The sequence below is a fragment of the Myotis nattereri genome (genome assembly GCF_964212035.1).
Source record: "Myotis nattereri genome assembly, chromosome: 18".
Lineage (NCBI taxonomy): Eukaryota > Metazoa > Chordata > Mammalia > Chiroptera > Vespertilionidae > Myotis > Myotis nattereri.
This window is the reverse complement of record NC_138093.1, coordinates 23034017-23054429: the sequence shown is the minus strand read 5'-3', so window position 1 is coordinate 23054429 and position 20413 is coordinate 23034017. Positions and strand designations below refer to the sequence as shown.

The 20413-nt window shown below is 40.6% G+C and overlaps 1 protein-coding gene across 1 annotated transcript in view; it reads right to left on the bottom strand.

The window, feature by feature from the left end:
- The window catches only part of XPR1 (xenotropic and polytropic retrovirus receptor 1), a 102046-nt gene extending 92010 nt beyond the window's left edge, over positions 1-10036 (bottom strand). Inside the window, exon 1 of the mRNA XM_081111800.1 lies at positions 9756-10036. Within this exon, the coding sequence (XP_080967926.1) occupies positions 9756-9824 (69 nt within the window). The 5' untranslated portion in view covers positions 9825-10036. The remainder of the gene's footprint in view (positions 1-9755) is intronic.
- Between the last annotated feature and the right edge of the window lie 10377 nt (positions 10037-20413).

Genomic DNA, 20413 nt, shown 5'->3' with positions numbered 1-20413 from the left:
GGAAGGATGTCTGGTCTAATTAGCATATTACACTATTATTATTATAGATTACTTTTTTTTTAAAAAAAAGGAAGGCGCCCTAACTGGTGTGGTTCAGTTGGTTGGAGTGGTGTCCCATGCACTGAAAGGTGGCAGGTTCGATTCCCAGTCTGGTACATGCCTAGGTTTCGGGTTTGATCCCCAATCGGGGCACTTACAGGAGGCAACCAATTGATGTTCCTCTCTTACATGGTTATTTCTTTCCCTCACTCTTCCTCTCTCTAAAATCAATAAGAAGCATATCCTCAGTGAGCGGAAAAAACTAAAAAGATTTAAAAAGTAAAGTGGCACTCAAGAATACTTAATGGATTGGTTTAATACATATTCTGATCTTCTCTAGTCATACTGTATATGCCCCAACTTTGGCTTCATAATGTGTCATAAGAAATGGGAGTGTATTCTTCATGTATAGGTAACACACATAACCTGTGTTAACATTCAAACATGGATTATGTTACAGGGAAATGGCTAAATGATTCTTCAACTTTCCTAAGTCTTGCTTTCTACCTAACCCCTCAAGTTTGACCGTAATTCTTTAGTCCTGTCTCCTTGCATAAGATAGGTTCCTACCCAGACAGAGCAATGGCTAATTTTCTGTAGTCGAGTGAACAATAATATTAATGTTTGAGTTTCATAATTTACTCGAGTCTTTTAATTGACACACACAAGAACTATTTTAGGTGGTTAATGTGATCTAAAAGATTAGATTCAGATTAAATATATTAACGTAGAGTATTTGAGCAATCATTAACAAGAACATTTAAATTCATATTAATTCTTACAAAGAAAATTCATTCTTAAAATTTAAAAGCAAAGAAATATTTGTATGGCAGTGATAAGACTCAGCAAAGTTCAGCAATGAGCAGGAGGTCAATACTCTTTATGCAGCTTCTGCTATCAGCTAGTTCTGAGACTGAACACATTGATTCATCTATAAAATAGAGGTGCTGAAAAGTTCATTTTCAACTCTAAAATCAATTCTAGTATTAAAAATTAAATTATATTAGCAAATTGAGAAGAGCTAAAATTAGACAGCCATTAAAAACTCAAATAACTCACTTAAGCTATTTAACATACTTAAGAATACACATGTGCATTTCACCCCAATTTAAAAAAATACACAGATATAGTAGAGAACCGAAATGAATAGAAGTTACAAGTAACCAGAGTGACCTAATTTTTCAAAATACCTAATTTTTCCTATCTGGTTTTCTTACTATATATAAAAAGGTTAAGGACAATTTATTAACATAAATATTATAGATAACAGAAATAATAGCTAAAATCAACAAAGTCATTTTCCAAGAAAACCTGAACTGGTCAAACCCAGAGGGACAAGTTTTGAGGCTCGGTTTCCCTCACAAAGATACTGTTAACCTAATATCAACACTATTTAGCTCTGCAGGAAAAGTTATTTTAAATATATATATACACACACACACATACATACACACACTAGAGGCCTGGTGCATGAAATTCATGCACAGGTATGGTCCCTAGGCCTGGCTGACGATAAGGACCGATCTGTGAGACAACCAGCGGGGTGACCAGGGAGCCCCTGCTGGCCCCCCGCCTTGGCTGAGGCCTGTCAGCTGGGCGCAGCTCCTGCATTGAGTGTCTACTCCCTGGTGGTTAGTGTGCGTGATAGCGACTGGTCATTCCACCGGTCATTCCACTGTTCAGTCAATTTGCATATTAGGCTTTTAACACACACACACACACACACACACACACACACACGGTTCTTACTATGTGCCAGGCATTGTTTTAGGCACTTTTCTTTTTTAAACTCATTTAATTCTCGCAAAACTCCTATAAAGCTAATATTATTACCCCCATATTATAGATGAGGAAACTGAAGCACAGAGAAGTTAATAAATTTTAGAGCTGGAATATGAACCTAGGCAGTCTGACTTCAGAGTTTGCTCTCTGTATGCATTATTAACATACTAGCATATGATGTGAAAAAAAATAATAAAATGAATCAGCGTGATTGTGTTAACTCAGCCACAAACCAAGTCATGTGACCTTGAATCATTTAACCTCTCTGGACTTCACTTCCCAATCTATAAAGAGAAAAGGGTTTTTTAAATATATATTTTATTGATTTTTACAGAGAGGAAGGGAGAGGGATAGAGAGTCAGAAACATCGATGAGAGAGAAACATCAACCAGCTGCCTCCTGCACAACCCGCCCTGGGGATGTGCCTGCAACCATGGAACATGCCTTTAACCGGAATCGAACCTGGTATGTTTCAGTCCGCAGGCCAACGCTCTATCCGCTGAGCCAAACCGGTTACGGCGAGAAAAGGTTTTTAAAGTACTTACCATAGTGCCCAATACAGTAAGCACTCAAAAGATAAGTTATTATTGTCACTGCTACCACCAGTCTATTATTTACAATTCCCAAATAAAAGCTAGAGCTCCAAAATATGACAGATTTGATTTCAAATTCTGGCTCCACTAAGCCTAGGTTTTCTCATCAGTAAAATGGAGATAATAAATCATCTACTTGCAAAACTGTTGTAACCCTGGTTCCTAACTGCTGAATAAATGTTAACTCCTTTCTTCTTAATGACAAACTAACAACATTTCCACTAATTCAATTCAAAGAAGAGAGAATGAAGTCCCAGGGAGCCAACTGTCCTTTGCAGTGGGGGACATGAAGGGAAAGAGATACCAAAGAATTCTCACCCATTCCTCACCCATGGGGTTCCCTTATCCTCTTATGTGCTTCTTAACACTAGAGCTTTTTCTCAGGCCATTTCCTTACTTTCTGATAGGAGTCTTACCTGGTATACTCTAAGGCAGCAACAAACAGAAAATTTTCAGGAAACCCAAAAGGTCAAAACTATTTTCATAATAATACTACAACTTCATTCATTTTTCTTCATTCATTTTTTTTTTTCACTTTCATTCTTCCAAGAGTATACAGTGGAGTTTTCCAGAGGCTACATGAAGTGTGATGTCATGTCTTTGATGACTAATAAGTGTGCTTGTATACTTTTATATTTTTAAGATTTCTCAGTTTTAATTTCTAATACAGCATGTATCAATAGACACTGGAATCCTCAATAATTTTTAAAAATTTCAATTTGGTCCCGAGACCAAAAAGTTTAAAAACACTGCTCTAAGGCAGGGGTCCTCAAACTTTTTAAACAGGGGGCCAGTTCACTGTCCCTCAGACCATTGGAGGGCTGGACTATAGTTTTAAAAAAAACTGTGAACATATTCCTATGCACACTGCACATATCTTATTTTGAAGTTAAAAAACTAAACGGGAACAAATACAATATTTGTATTTGCATGTGGCCCGCGGGCCGTAGTTTGAGGACCCCTGCTCTAAGGTATAGAAAAAGCCCTCAAAGCACATGGTTTATTCTGTGAATTACAACTTTACCAATTTAGCCCAAATAAGTAACTCACACAATCATCTAAAAACTCCCTACATTCCTGTCTGATTACATTTCAGACCTTTAATCTTAAAAAGAAAAATCACTTGCTCACTAATTATTTATGAATAGTCAGTGACAGAACTGGGTCTAAGGACTTATATCTCCTTATTCCTGGTGTATAGTCTGTCTAAATACTGCAGGTCAACCTCAATAAAAAAGAAATGACTAGGTTCTCAATCAACATATTGTCCCTCTTGTTACAGAGATAACAAAATTGTAAGTTATGCTAACAGCAGGTAAATTATACTTTCCTCTGACTTCTAATAAATAAACAACTTTTAAAGAATTTTCTGATTAGTTCCTATAAATACCATATACCTGCTGGTGATGGGAAGAAATAGGTAATTATTTCCTCCTATAAACAAATTAGATTTAAAGGTGTATAACATAAAGAGTTTGAAAAACTAAGGTGAAAGTCTTCCATATCATTTACACAAGTGATCCAAATTTATAACTATGTCCCAGGACCTCAATCTGCAATCTTCCCTTTCAACACAATCTTTAATTTTGAAAACAGTATGTTTACTGAAATATAAAAGGAAAAACACACACAAAAACAAAAAATACTGTTTTTTTTCTATTTTTAAGATAATGGAACAGCTACAATTTAATAATAAATCATCCTATACCGAAGTAAAACCCCTCTAAATATTGGTTGAGTGAATTAATAATATTTAAGTTATTTATGTTCATGAGCTTTGTCTACTTGGCTTATTTTAGCATTTACTAGGTAAGGGGAAGATCTGAAAAGGCAAGAACCTTAGTGAATTCTGACACTCTCAATCTTAAAAAGCCAATTCAATACCAAGCAACCCATAACCCAGGTTTGGTTAAGCTGTGCAACTTGAGCAGTCTTCCAAGCATTTTTTATGTCAAATCCATCTCCTATGAATATCTATATAATAAGAGCCTAAGGACTGTTACAGCGGAACGACCAGACGACCGGTCACTATGATGTGCACTGACCAGAAGCCGGGCTCACGGCTAGTGAGTGCAGTGGCGGTAGTGGGAGCCTCTCCCTCCTCTGCTGCAGGTGGGCGGTAAGGAGAGAGGGGTCCCAGACTGCAAGAGGGCCCAGGCCGGGCTGAGGGACCCCTCCCCTCCCATCCCAGTGCACAAATTTCATGCATCGGGCCTCTAGTTTACTTATAAATTATATCCTTCTAAAACTGTATACAATATAAAACACAGAATTTTTTATTTCTTGATTTCACAGAGAGAGGAAGGAAGAGAAAGAGATAAAAACATAGATTTGTTGTTCCACTTATTTATGCATTCATTGGCTGATTCTTCTATGTGCCCTAAAAGGGGATGGAACCCATAACCTTGGCATACTGGGACAATACCCTAACCAACTAAGCTACCCGGCCAGGGTCAAAACATACAATTTTTAAAATACAAGTTATTAAAAGATGAGACAATGATAAAATAATTCTTACCTTTCATTTGAGAATACTACAAAAATATTTTTAATCTAAGTAAGTATCAATAATAACACTTTTAGAGAACATAACTGAAAAGCTTCATTATTTATTAACATCTTAATTTAATAATTTTGTAATACAGCATTCTAGTTCAAACTTCAGGATTCAGTTGATTGTGAAACTTGATTATGACTATCCACTGAAAATTCCCTAAGAATACCTACTAAACAAGGTCACATCAATCCATTTTTAGTAAAATGTTATTTCTTCCTTCTCATATGCATAAAAATAAATATAGCTACTACTATCTAATACTACCTTCTCTTACTCCATGGAAATTAGGAGTACTCTCCTTTGGGGTCTATGATGCAAATATACTTGAAACCCCTAACCAGCACAACTTAATCAGTCTCTCAAATGCTTTCCGGAGTAGGGCTAGATTTGAAGCTAGAACTAATTTTCCATGGTCACCGCAGGTCAAATAAGATTCTTAGGTTCTTATGATCTGGGCCTTCACCCAAAAGCTGTTCCAAAACCAAACTGCAGGGTTGGATGGACAAGTATAATCTTCCCAGGATACTTACCCTAACACATTTCATTATAGGAAGATAATAATGAATAGTAATACCTTCCTGTCTTATACAGCATTCATTCACTCATTTAAGAAACATTTGTAAATGCTAGGCATCTTACTGACACAATCATGTACAAGTGTTACCTTAAATATGCTATAGTGTACTTTCATTTACAGAAGCACTGAAAGAAAAAGTGTGATTTGTGCCCCATCGGGTGGCCAAACTGGAAATTTCAAACAAGTTCCAGCAAGGCAAGTTAACCCTAACTAATGAACACAATACCTTTGGGAAATTGAAGCCTACAATACAAGTGTTCTCATGGGAGAGTTCTATAAATGAAAAGCACAATTGTGTTATGGCAATGTTTCCTTACATTTGAAAATAAGGGATGTGCAGTTATGCAGAATCTCTCCTTTCCCAAATCCTGCAACAAAATATTAATCCATGACTATCACTGCTTATTTAATTAAACAAAAGAGTTTCTTTGAGTCAGCTTTCCATTCACAGATTAAAATATAAAAATTTTTGAAAGAACACTATTAATTTAAAAGGATGTTATTAATAATATTCCTTTAAATTATTTCCTCTTCATATATCAAACAATTAAACCATAAAAACATACAGAAATTTAGAGCCAGATGGGTCCTTAGAAAATACAGGGCTGTGACTTAGAAGCCATCAAATCTAGTTGGCTCTAGTTACAAATGAAGAACCTAAAGCCCAGAAAGAGAAAGTGAATTAATCAGGGTCACAGAGCTAGGCTGGGGTGAACTGACTCCTAATGCTTAAACATCTGTGCTCAAGAGACTAGCTATCTACATCTGATCCTGGACGAGTGACTTAACGTCTCTACACCTTAGTTTCCTTGCCTGAAAAAACAAGGAGATAGATAACCTCTAAATTTCCTTCAAAGTCTAAAATCATAAAATTTAGGAGCCTCATTATTTTAGTATCTTACAAAACTAAAGTATACACTGACAAAAACCCTTTCTGGTTCCTGAGAAACCAAACCGCAGGACCCTAGGGAAGAAAATTCAAGTCAGCAGCCTAAGGCACCAAATATATTTGCTTCTTTTGTTAATATTCTGTAAAATATTAACATAGTCAGACTAGTCTATTTGGTTGAAAGTGGTCTAAGTTAATTTTGATTAATCTATTACAGAACTCTATACAATCACTGGTCCTAAATTTTTAAAAAATATTCTTACAAAAATTTATTAATGTTCTATTTTACATGCCAAGATGTACATTCAAATAGATTACTGGAAACAGGAATAGTCTATGCTCATTTTTTTTTTTTTTATTCCTTGTAAAAACTATTCAGAAGTGGGTGGAATAGATGTTCTTCATACGGTTCTCCATATTGCTCTATTCTTTTGTGCTTTATTATTCTCTCTATGAAGACCTCATCTAGGAACTCTACAATTTACTTTTAAATTAGAAACTCCAATAATTTTCAGGATATTGATGGGTCACTATCAAATAATTTTAACAATCCAAGGAAGAAAAACAATTAAAAGTTAAATCAAAAACCTATAACCACAACGAACCTTAAAAAGCACTGGGCCTATAGTCTTACTTTATGGAGGAGGAAGGGGTCCTGAAAAGGCAAAAAGACTGTCCCCAAGGTCTTATGGCTAACATATACAAGAACTAGCCCTATTGTGTGACCAAGTATATCCAATAACACACACAATTACAGATATAAAACAAAATTGTCAGCTTCTATGTAATGCTCTGCTTAAAATAAAATTTAATATAGCAAAATGACATAAAAACCAAAGATAAAGCATAGTGGTTCACAGCACTAGAAACCACCCTAGGCTAGAAATTAGGGGTAATATACCAAAATTTCACTACCAGTGCTTGAATAACAAATGCAAGTGTCTGTTCTGCTAAGAGTGTTCCAAGAGCATCACCTTCATACATGAGAAACTACATTTTATTGCATTACAAGAAGGTTCTTTTCTCTAGCAAAAACTAACATCTTTTATGATGTTCTTCCCCCTACCCTCCTAAGTTTTAAAGCTGCCAAAATTTCTGAATGCAAAACACTCTTATGTATTTCTCTTTATTTTTAAAGGACCAGCACCAGCTCTTGAGAAACAATATACCACACATAAATCCTAGCCCTATTTTTTAAAATGCCTTTAATTGCTCCAATGCACAAAGAAAAGTGCCCCTTATTTAATTTTGCCTACCAAACAATGAGCTTATCCAGGGCAGGAGTCACATAGTAGGGACTCTCTGCAAAATAAAATTTCCATTATCCACAGTAAATGAATTTTCCCCAAAATGATTTATAATTGGCCTGGGAAAGATAATACAATCACAAATGTGCTCAGGAATTCTGTCCCTCTTGTAGCCAACCTTGAGTAACCATTGAAGACAAGTACCCGAATGGAGTAAGTGAATGAAGAGTCCCAGAATTACTGTGGTTACTCCAGCCACAAAGCTGACATTACAAATCAGGAGGTAATTGCATTTTCAAACTAAATCGTACGCTCCCACTTCCATCCCCAGATATTCCAAATTAATACAGTTCTATGAAACAGTTAAGTGTTGTAATACTTAAAATGAATCATAGCAAACAGCCACTATTACTTCTGCCCAAATCAAGCATGCCATACTATACAGCAAGTGCAAGATGTTGCCTCAGCATGCTATGTCCTATGCCTCTATGAAGAACTGGCAGTGGTGCTGAAAATTACTACTACTGGAAAGACGAAAGACCAATACCCGCCTTTCAATAAAAACCATCGTCTGGACTCTAGCCAAGGTTTAAAACTGCCTGAATGTTATTAGGAACAATAAATCAAAAACTCTCCAGGCTGAAAAGCTATCCCCTTATTTCATTCTCACAAATGCAGCCACAAAACACTATAAGAAAATTAAGTGACAAGAAAAGCATTACTAATTTTAGGCCTCTCGTTTCTGGCAATAATAAAATGCTGTATGTTACAAGGTGGATTTATTTTACAGTCTTTCAAGGTTCTGTTTAACCGACCTACAGCCCTTTCCCCGTCTTCTTCAATTATTACAACTGCTATATGATTAAACTCACACTATTGCTGAAACACCCTATCACTGAACTTAAATAGAAATGAAACAGAGTACCAACATATTTTATTTCACAAAATCTAGCTGGCGTATTTGTGTTCCTATTGATTTTATACTCTTTGTTCTTGCACATAACATAGATGTGAATTCCTGGAGTCTTTCTCTATCCAGGAGCTGAACTGAGAATAACCTATTGCAATGCTTAAAGCCCTTCAGGTTATCTCACCTTCTGAATATATACATGGGTTCATTATCTTCACTTTCCCCCTGTATTAATGTAAGTTTCCTTACCACTATCGATTAAGTACCCTACAGGTTATCACAGAAATTAGGAGGGAAGGGGGGGGGGGGCATGATTTCTGTAATAGGCAGGTATGGCTTAAAAAAAAAAAAAAGTACATTGTTTACAATACAGTACTTTTCTCCATAGTTAAAATTTTAGGGGCAAAAAAAAAAAAAACCCTGAAAATTTTAATAATTCTCTTCTTTCCTTCCTCTTGCCCCTTCACTCCTTTCCAAAACAACAGAAGAGTCAAAACCTAAGACGTGATTACTTTGCATACTCCATGCAATCAGCCAAACGAGTCTTCCCATGCAAACGGAGTAGTTGATGACAATACAGTCGGTTTCACACTGCATGTGTGATACACATTTCAATCAAGTTTCAGCGCAGTTACGAAGCCTTTGTCAACAGTGGCAAGTGGGCAAAGGCAGAAGGGCTCTACGGGGCGAGGGAAACCGCCAGAGGGGCTGGTCGGAGAGGAGGGTTCCTCGGGGACAGAAACGCGAGCAAACCTGGCCACGGGGGCGCTCGCCCGGGGTGGGGACGACAGGTCAGGGGAGAGGGGAGGGGAGGAGGAAAGGAGCGCGGAGCGGCCGCGACCCGGCTGCCTTCGCGCCCCGAGCCCCCCACCTGCGGCTGGCCCTCCACCCCCGCGCCCCCGCTCCGGCGGGGCAGTGCCCTCCCTCCGGCCCGCCGCCTGCATATCCGTTACCCCAGCGGCAGCGGGGCTGCGGGGGAGGGGAAGGTCAGCGGGCCCGGAGGGGCCGGCGCGGCGGGGATGCCGCAGTGGCTCCCCGCGGCACCGGGTCAAAGTCTGCCCCGGCGCGGGGAGGCAGCAAGAGCGGAAGGCGGCCGCGGAGGTCGGGCTGGCGAGACGGCGGCCCCTCCGAGTCCCCGCACACCCCGGCCGCCGCCGGTACCTCATACTGGATGTATTGCTTCCTCCACTCCGGGGTGATGTGCGCGGAGAGGTGCTCAGCGAACTTCATCTTGGCGTTCCCCCCTCACCCCCAACTCGGGTCCCGCAGTTCCAGGCGGCGGCAACGACGGCGGCGGCGGCAACAGCGATTCCGACTCCTCCCCACATGGGCCCCGGCGCGGCGCGGCGCTGAGCTTCTCTCCTCCTCCGCCGCCGCCGAGGTCTCCTCAGAGCCGCCCTCCCGCCATCTTCCTCCTCCTCTCCATAGCCCCGCCCCGCTCCGCCCACTCTACGTCATCGCCATGGTAACCGCCTACGCCGCCCCGACGGAAGGGGCTGAGTAAGGGGCGGGATTTGGGTACATTCCTCAAGGCCCCGCCTCTTCGGGGCCGGACGTGCTGGAGGCACCGCCCCTGACCTCTTCCTTCTGGCTCCTTTGGGTCTTACAGCTGCTCCCTACCGCCTCCCCGGGAAGCTGCAGTGTTGTTATTACAATTAATATTAATACTGTAGCGATAATCATTCATAAGAGACGTTTATATTTGCAAAGAATTGTGCAAATATTTTCCACTTTAATACTTATTCTTCATAAAACCCTTAAGGATGGATCAGAATTAATCCGAATGGAGTTAAGAGCCAAATGTATTTAAAGGAGCCAGATTTTACACGCTCTAGGTGCTCAGTAAATGCTTGTTGAATTTAGTGAAAGTCATCAGTGCCAAAAATTGCATGCTGCTTCTGAATTTCAATGTAATTATCCAGTCCCAGGTCTACCAGAAAGGCCAGTAACAACACCTGGACTCCAACCAGGACTGGTGCAGTACCAACTGGACTTGTGAGTAAGCTTTCTGGGGTAGGGAAAGGGAAACCAATGTTGGGAGGAAAGAGAATCCCCTAGGGGTAGTAGCAAGCTCACCCCCAGGGGAGACCAGAAGTGGGTCCAGCATGCAGCTAAACTGTCCTTCAGGAGCATGGGGTATAGATCACGCACACAGCGTGGCACTACTATGAGGGTAAGAGTAATTGTCCTGGAAGACCTGACTTGAGACAGAGACCCAGGTCCTTCCCTGGGTGGAGAAGTCCTAGATAATCATAGCTAACATCTATTAAGCACTCACTGTCCGTGTACCAAACACAATTCCAAATTTCTTACATGTACTTTAATTTTTAATTCTCACAATTTTGATGAGATACAAAGACTAGAGGACTACTGGGACCGGGACAGTATTCTGAGATACCAGTCTCTGCTTTGGGCTTCTTTTTTTTCCCCTCCATGTATTTTTCCCCTTTCCCTTCCTCTTAATTCATGCCAGTAGGGGTTCTGCAATCGTTTTCTCAAGAGAGGGATGAGGCAAATGGAAAATAGGCATAGGCTATGAGTCTTTCTGACTTTTGTGACACAAAAGCCTCAACCCCTGGTGGAAGGCTAATCAAGGTCAAAAAAGAAGAGGAGGAGCAGCGAGGACTCCTCTCACCTCAGCACCGTAAGTACCTTCTGCTCACCATAACAATGCCTCTACGGGAGAAAGAGATAGGCAAAAAAGAGAGCTATGCTCCCAGGAAGAAGGCACAACCACAGAGAGGAAGTAACTGCTCCGTGTGTCTAAGAAGACAGAACCAGGAGCAACTGTGAACAAGATTGCTAGGCCTTTAGCCAGAATGGACTAGAATGGTAGATTCTTGGCAGCAACTCCTGTAGACTATGGTATCCTGCTCCCAACAGCACCATATATTGGTGCCTCAACTGTGCACAAGAGTCTGGAACCATGGCCCCACACCAAAGAAGAAAAGAAATCCTCAATATTAGCTCTATAACCAACAATTCTTAATTTTTCTCATGCCTGATCCGGAGTCCTGATACTCAGTTGGACATAAAAAGCCTAATTTATCTAAAGAAGTAGATTTAATAATAAGTTTCCTTATTCCTAGCATTACTTCAGATATTTCACTGACAGAACCATCAAATACTTAGCATTTATTGAAAGTAGGTACTTTCTGTAGAGCACTGGGCTAGGTACTATGAATGATATTCTGAATAGTTTTACTCTGAATCAGAAGGGTCCCAGGCCTTACACTTTCTTTTGTAAATATGCAAATAACTCTTCACTTAACAAAACTTTATTAAGCACTATGATATGCCAGTCACACCACTTTGACAATGAAAGATAGTTCAAAAATAAAACGACTATTTTTCCTTGGAGGACATCACAATTCAGTCAGAAAGACAGGCAGATAGACCAATATCTAGACCTCAGTGTGATATGTGCTGTAACTGAGGTCTGTACAAGGAAACACACATCCAACTGGATGGTGACCCAGAGAAGGTGACTTTGAAACACAGTATTAAACAAAAATCTAACCTGGAGAAAGACACCCAACAATCTCAAAGGTAAAAAGCAAGAAATCAGGGTTGTTAAAGAATGGCAAGAAATTGTCTGACCAGAATATCCTTTAAGGCAATTAAATGTTCCCTCCTCAAAGAAACGCTCTCTATCCACTCCTCTCCTTTCTTCAGTCTGGCCCCTCAGCCACCTGGTGCACACCCTTCATTGCACTGCCAACAATAATTTGTGTCAAATTGTGAGCTCCTTGAAGACAAATTGCTCATTTCTCTTCTTTTCTCCAATTTAGCATGGTGCCTGGCTGGCACTCAAGAATTCAATAAATGTTGAAGGAACAAAGGAAAGAAAGAAGGGAAAAGAGAAGGAGGATGGAAAAGACAGTCCACATGGAGGAAAGTTGCAGGAAAAAAACATAAATTGGAACGAGATTGTGAAGGAATAGATCATGTCAGCACAGGCAGTGTGGGGTCTTTAAAAAGGTTTAAGCAGTAAGTGACTTACTCAGCCTTGGGACAGTGGTATAGAGTAGCTTCCTGGTTTTGAACACTAGGCTCAGGGAATACACAGGCCTGATTTAAAACTCAAACTCAGGCATTTATAATCTTGAACAAAGTACATTAGCTCTTAAGACCTCAGTTTCTTTATCTCTCAAATGAGGATAGTAACACCCCCCCCCCACCTCTGCAAACAGGTTGTTATGAGGATTAAATGAGATTCTATATACTTTAAAGCACTTAGCACAATGACTGGCCTTTCCTTGACAACTCAAAAATTGGCAACCCCTCAAATACCTCTCTTAGCAGGGTGAAAAATGGACTACAGTGGGTGTGAACCAGAGACCAATTAATTAACACGAACCTATGTAGCACTTACTCTCTGCCAGATGCTGTTTTAAGTGCTTTACAAATACAAAATTATTTAATCCTCACAAGGACTCTAGGAGATTGCTACTATCATTATCCTCATTTTAGAGATGAGTCACTGAGACAGAACAGTTAAGAATCTTGCCTGGCCGGTCAGCTCAGTGGTTAGAGCATTAGCCCACAGACCAAAGGGTCATGGGTAAAATTCCAATCAAGGGCATGTATCTCGGTTGCGGGTTCGCTCCCAGCCCCCAGTCGGGACATGTGCAAGAGGCAACTAGTTGATGTGTCTCTCTCACATCAATGTTTCTCTCTTCCTCTCCCTTTCTCTTCCTCCCTCCCTCCTTTTCACTCTCTCTAAAAATCAATGGAAAAAATATCCTCGGATGAGGATTAAAAAAAAAAGAAGAATCTTGCTCAAGGTCACTTGCCTAGTAAGTGGTCAAGCTGGGTTTGAATGCTGGCAATTCAGCTCCAGAGTCCTTGCTCTTTTTTTTTTTTTTTTTTTTAATATATTTTCTTACAGAGAGGAAGGGAGAGAGATAGAGAGTTAGAAACATCGATGAGAGAGAAACATCGATCAGCTGCCTCCTGCACACCCCCCACTGGGGATGTGCCCGCAACCAGGTACATGCCCTTGACCGGGATCGAACCGGGGACCTTTCAGTCCGCAGGCCAACGCTCTATCCACTGAGCCAAACTGGTTTCGGCCAGAGTCCTTGCTCTTGACCACTACATTATGCTGTTAATACAACCCACACCAGTCATAAGGATGGAGAGAAGGAGGTTTGACATGGGACGCTAACTCTAGGAACTGGGTAGATGCTGCTGCCATGAACCGAGATAAGGAATGGAAGTGGAGGGCAGGTTTGGGGCATTATTGCATGTGTTAAATGGCTGGCAATTTATGAGACATACAGTACTCCAGTGAAAGATACAGAACTAGAGCTTGGGAAAGAGATGTTATTGCTGAAGACGGAGGAGCAATTCACATTTAGGGGATAATTAAGTACTGGTAAGTCTTCCCAGAAATGGAAAAGGGCCCAAGGGAGCATCCTGGTGTGAGCCTGATAATGAAGATGGGACAAGGAAGGAGACTTGCGTACGGCCAGGGTTGGCCTAGCAAGACAACTGGGAGAGAGTGGTGTCAAGGAGGCCATTAAAAGATGGAATTTTTATAAAGGAGGCAGTGGTCCAAAAATGTCAGATTCTACTGAGAAGTTGAGTAGGGTAACGGGTTTAGCAATTAAAGAGTCACTAGTAACCTCAGAGAGAGTGGCTTTGACAGCGTGAAGGGTTACAGACGGCTGAACAGTGAACAGTGTTTTTTTTGTGTATCCTAAATTATATTTATTCTGTGTACAAGTTGTAGAACCACCAAGGGTGAAAATTTAATAGCATACTAAGCTATTTATCTAGAAATTCATAAGTTCTGAGTCTGAACACTTTATATTTATCACACGTAATTCTAAGTTTGGGAACAGTTATACTTACCACAAAGTAACTGTTCTAAAACTTAGAATTATGTGTGATAAATATAAACATTGCCCTGTTGCTTGAGCACATGAGACTAGCGATCATGCTGAAGGGCGAGGAACGGACCTGCAAAAGGATTCAATCTTATGTTGTACCTCTCACTGAGGCCGAATAAGATGAATACTCAGCATGCTTATCTCTAGTTAGAGATTTCAAGTGATTTTTACTCCTTGTATTTTTCTGTGTTGCTTTCAATATTTACAAGGTGCATTTGTCAAATCTACAAAAAACAATAGTGTTAGCTGTTTAAATAACCCAGAACCAGGGATGCCCCATGAGTGTGAAAAACAGTCTGCAGTATTACACACTGCAAGCCACAGGGAAGAGACCAGTGGACTAGCAGATACAGAAAATTAAGGAGACGGAAGCTCAAGCAAGGGCCCAGGAAAGGCAGAAGAGTACAGACAAAGGGAGAGATTGGCCTTTGCCATCATTTGAGGAGAGACATGTCACTTGAGACTCGGGGGTAAGGGGAAGAGTAATGATTGGGGCAGATGTACATGCGTTTGTATTTGGAGGGGAGGGAGTTTAGGGGGGCACATATGAACTCCCTCTTTCCTCTCTGTAGGAGACAAGTGCATCCATTTGCTTGGGGAAATGGGAGCAGAATTAAGGAAGAGGTATGCAAGTAGTACCTTGAGTTTGGAAACTATTTCTTTGTAATGGAATCAACTGGGATGATTTTATCAAATTTTCCAGATGTACTCAGCAGTCTAAGAGCAGGAGATGAGGGAAAGAATAGTGGGATTGCTCCAAGATCAGGAATTGTAGGAATTGCCTCAGGACAGGGAGATAAAGACATGGAGGTACTAATGGAAACAAAATAATAACAATTTTTTTTCACATGCATTATTAAATTTAACCTTCATGGCAATGGATAAGGATTGAAAGGACATTAGGTTAAAGTATTATAGGAAAAGATAAGAATTTCAAATGGATATTATAATCTCCATTGTACAGATGAGAAAACTGACGCTTAGAGGATATGGTGGGCATTTGCCAGATTTTGGAGCTGCCTTCCTAGATAGAAGGATCCTCTTATCTCTTAGGTCTTATTGGGAGGCAAGATCTCAGCTCCAACTAGGCCTAAAGTGAGCAGATAGTCCTATCTCACCTCCTTGGCAGGAAGCAGATTTGGCCAGATACTTCTGCCACAGATCTTGCCTCTTATGGAAGTACTCAATGACCCAGCCATAAGTAGATTACATTGTCAGAGGCTGCAACAGACGTAAGAGTCCAGCAGAGAAAATGGCAGTGAGTGTCCGAAGTTGGGCTGCCAACGGCAGTGTCCTAACCTGATTGTTTCTCTGGCATGACCTCTGCTGTGTTCTTGGGTGTGAGTTTTTCTTGGCTTCTGGATTTTTCTTAGGTTTTGTTTAGAGGTCTTCACATTGATATTGTGAGCAACCCAAAGCCATGCCATAAAATCTATTTCTGTTTAAGTTAACCAGTGTCATATTGTCTTGTTTGTAGCCAACTATGGCTTCTACCAAAGAACTAAGAGAAAGGGAAAATGTCTATGGATTTCCCTGATCTCACCATGTATCTCATCAGCTACAAACACACGCCATTACAGAATGACATTATTACTTACTGAAGACTCAGTCACGGTAACGGCCAGGAGACACCACTCTGAGGAGTCAGAGTGCTGTGCTATGGAATGAGATGGCACTCTAACCAGTAGCCAATCTACAGTGATGCTTCTCCCAGTCAGACTACACGAACCTAGAAATCAAGGAGTAGAATCTTTATTCCATGTAAGGACCAAATCACAAAGTTTTTATATCTGTTTTCACGATGTTTGGCTCTCTCCTGGTTTAGGAGGCTTAAAACCCAGAGAAAGATTGCTCCCACCTAAAGACTCAACAACAGTTCCATTAAAGGGGAAGTTGAGACAGCCATTTGGCCAATGTGTTAAATCCACAAGTAAAAGGGGGTTCCTATATTGCTGGAGTGATGGGTCCTGATTTTCAAGGGGAAATGGAATTTCTACAACAAATGAAATAATGGGTATGGGTGGTTTTAAAACCAAGAGGAATCTTTAGGGCACCCTCTTATGCTGCCCTTCCAGTGGCAGAAGTTAAAGATACAGCAACCCAATTCAGACAGAGCACCAAGGGTTCAGACCCCTTAGAATAAAGGCTTGAGTTACCTCATCAGATAAAGCAGCACGACTAGCCGAGGTGCTGGCTGAAGTTACAAAAAGAAATATGAGATGAGAGTGGAAGAAAGTTATAAATACCAGCTATGGGCTTGGGGTCAGATGCAGAAATAAGGTCTGTATTAGCGACCCCATTTTCTCCCTTGAGTAACACATTTCCTTTGCTTGCCTTTTCGTTTCCCTCTAGTATTTTATACTAATGTGTTGGGGGTGGTGAGCTTTGTAAGTTAGATCTCAGGTTACACTAGATGAAGGTGGTACTGTGACCAAACTAGAGAGGCATGGACACCCTCTTGGAGCCAGGAGTTCCTCTTCGGCCGCTCTGGTTTCTCAGGCAGCAGTCCATTCCTACAGCCCCTCCAATGACTTTGTAAGCACCTAGCTCCCTGTCTTCAGCCTTTCCCGCTTAAAATTGCCAAAGTGGTTTTCTGTACCTGTACCTAAGCCCTGACCAAAGAGCAAAACAAACAACACAATGCTGCAAACAATGTAAGACATGTTTATTTTTTTTTTTTATTGAATCAAAATGATTGGGTGATAGTGGTTTAGATTATTTGTTTGGGTTACTGTAAAGAGTTTTTGCTTTTTATTCAGACTTTAAAAATTGCTGCAGGCCATTATGTAGCTCACTTTGACATGCCTTTGTCTTTTGTGAGTCTCACAGATGTTTTGATCAAAGACGAATCGCTGTTTTCTGCCAACACTTACATCTTTAAAGTTGGAGAAAGAACCTTCCCCAAATCGTAGCTAGGTCCTTAGGGACAGGAACCATTTCTCATTCACTCTTAAAGCACTTATCACAGTAGACTCCACGTAGCAATGTAAATAGATCCTTTAATGTGTGCTTTTTTCACCCCAGGAGTGATAAGCATGATGATTTTGGAATCCATGCAGATCCATTCTTATAAAAACATGTCTTCAAAATCTGGACTTTTCACCAGTACATGGGATGGCTGGAAACTAGAGTTAGAGTGAGAGACCTGTATGCAAGGGATAAGACAGATACCCAGGAAAGTCCGAAATCTGAAGCATTCCGGGAGCGGGGCTTTGTTAGCAAATGTGTTAAAAGTCCCACTGAGATACATAAGCCTTTTGGTATTCTGTTTAGTTGCTAGTACATGCAATGAAAAAATTCCTGACTTCAGGGAGGTTTGATTTTAATTTTAGTATTTTTTCTTAATTATCAAATTAATACACATCAATTGTAGAGAATTTAGAAACCACAGGAAAGTGTAAAGAAGCAGAAAAAATAGACCCTCATTTTATCACCTAGGTTGGAGAAACTACTATCAACCTTTGGGCCTATCTGTTTTGTCTTATTAAGTTAATATAATTGAGGAGCTAGAGAAAATGAGAGGTTGGAGCAGAAACGTATCCCCCTCTTGTAAGTGTTAAGTGTTCCTGACATCAGGGTACAGGTTTCTGAAGAAAGAACCCCCTCCCCCAATTCACAAGACACCTCCAAAGCTACCCCAAACCTCTGACTCGGCCCTTAAAACAAAGAGATGTTTTGTCTTGACTCCAAGGGAAGGAGTTCCTCCACTTTGCGTGACAGATTCTAATAAGAAAAACCAGTTAGGGAGGCCTGTCACATCCTTCCTACCAGTTTACAGTGCATTCCATCTCACCTCTTCCCAGCTGGCTTTTGAGAGCCAGGATCTGGCTAGAGGAGGGGGACGTCAGCAAAGAAAAGAATCAGTTAGACGTGGAGAGATCGGGAGAAGGGTGTGAGTGTGTGTGTGTGTAGAAAGCGGAGTGTGTTGGTATGCCTGGGAGTGTGTAAGGAGTGTAGATTGGTCAGGTGTAATTTGAAGATAACTCTAATGGGCTCTTGCTAATGTGTGCCAAGGCAGAAGCAAAGAATGGGGGAGGAGACACCAAGCAGGAGACTATCTACTTAATTAAGAAAAACATGCATCATTTCCTGCTGCTGCTCTCTGTACACCTCTAAAAACTGTATTCTGATGACAGACAAAAAACCCCCCCAAAAAAACCCCACACATTTTATTTGTTCACTCCCTGAAATCCTGAAGTGAGCCACACACCCCCAGGCAAAGCATGCACTAAAATTCAAATAGATTCTTCTGTCTGCATGTGAATTGGAGGTTTGGGTCTTGCTCAATGCTATATTGCCTGAAACACAATGGGACAGACTCTCACCAGGGGACTTCAGTGATTAACTTCCAGATTATTTGGATTAGAAATTAAAATAATTCAGTAGTGTATTGGTTAATGCTTTCTTTTTATACTCCTCTAAAAAGAAATGTGTTGACTCTGTCTCCAAAATATCTCTTGAATCTCTTCACTTCTTCCTGTCTCCAAAGCACCAGTCGCTGTATCCTCTATCTCCACAGTTTCCTAGCTGGCGTCCCCCTCTTGGCCCTACACCATTGTCCACACAACACTCAGAGCATCTTTTAAAACATAAATCTCATTATGCCTTTCTCCTTAAAAAATCCTTCAGTGCGTCCCCTGACACATATGCTGGAATCCGGAATTACATGGCCATTTTGGATCAAGTCCTCACCTTCCCCCTCCTTCATCTTGATTCACCTTCCTCCTCATTCACAGTGCTGCAGCTTCACTAGTCTTTTTCCAGTTTCTTTGAGGCATCATCAAGCTCTTTTGAATCTCAGAGCCTTTCCATATGCGATTCTTCTGCATAGATATTCTCCTCCCTTCTTAATCACCCTTTGAACTTCAGCGTAAATATCATTGACCATCCATGCCAACCTCACTTAGGTTCTCCCTATTATACATAGCACTCTATACATTTCTTTTACCATTTTTATTAACATTGGTGAATATATATTTATCTGTAAGACTGTTAAGGTCCGGATTCCCCAATAGATGGCAGATTCTAAGAAGATAGTGGTTGTGTCTGTTTTGCTTCTGCTGTATCCCCGAGTGCCTGGCGCAGTACCTGATACATAGTAGGTGCCCAGTACTTATTGAATGGATGATTTAAATTATTTAAGTTTGAGGAGTTAAAAAAAATAATTACCAGCCCTAGCTGATTTGGCTCAGTGGATAGAGCATCGGCCTGCGGACTGAAGGGTCCCGGGTTAGATTCCAGGTCAGGGCCCATGCCTGGGTTGCGGGCTCAGTCCCCTGTAGGGATGTGCAGGAGGCAGCCAATCAATGATTCTCTTATCATTGATGTTTCTATCTCCCTCTCCCTCTCCCTTCCCCTCTGAAATCAATAAAAATATTTTTTAAATAATAATAATAATAACAATAATTACCAAAAAGGTAATTTTCTTGTGTCTGTTTTCTAATACAGGACACATAAAAAACACACTCATTAAATACTATTGATTGGTTAACTTTAGATTGATGTTTTGGGTGAGAATAAAGGTATCACACCTGGAGGCAGGTTAGGATCAAAGGTATGTTATGTCAACTTTATTTAAATAAAAAGCAAAGAGAAACACACGTGTACGCGCACACAGCAGCCAGGCATAATTACAGTCAACCCTTTTCTTACTGTGGTGAAAGTGAAACTGCTACAGTGAGAATTAGGCACAAACATTTCTAATTACTTTAATAATAGGGCCTCTTATAAGAAGAAGAAATCAAGACGTACTATAGCTGAATATTACTGGGCATGGGGGGTTATATGCAGTGAGAGACTATGATTGACTAGAAGGGGCTGTGGACTGAAGTCAAATCTCACTGGATTCAGCAGGCTTAGAAAGAGGAGAAGAGTAAATGTGAGATATATGGGCAAAGCCCTTTCTATCAGGCCAGAAGATAT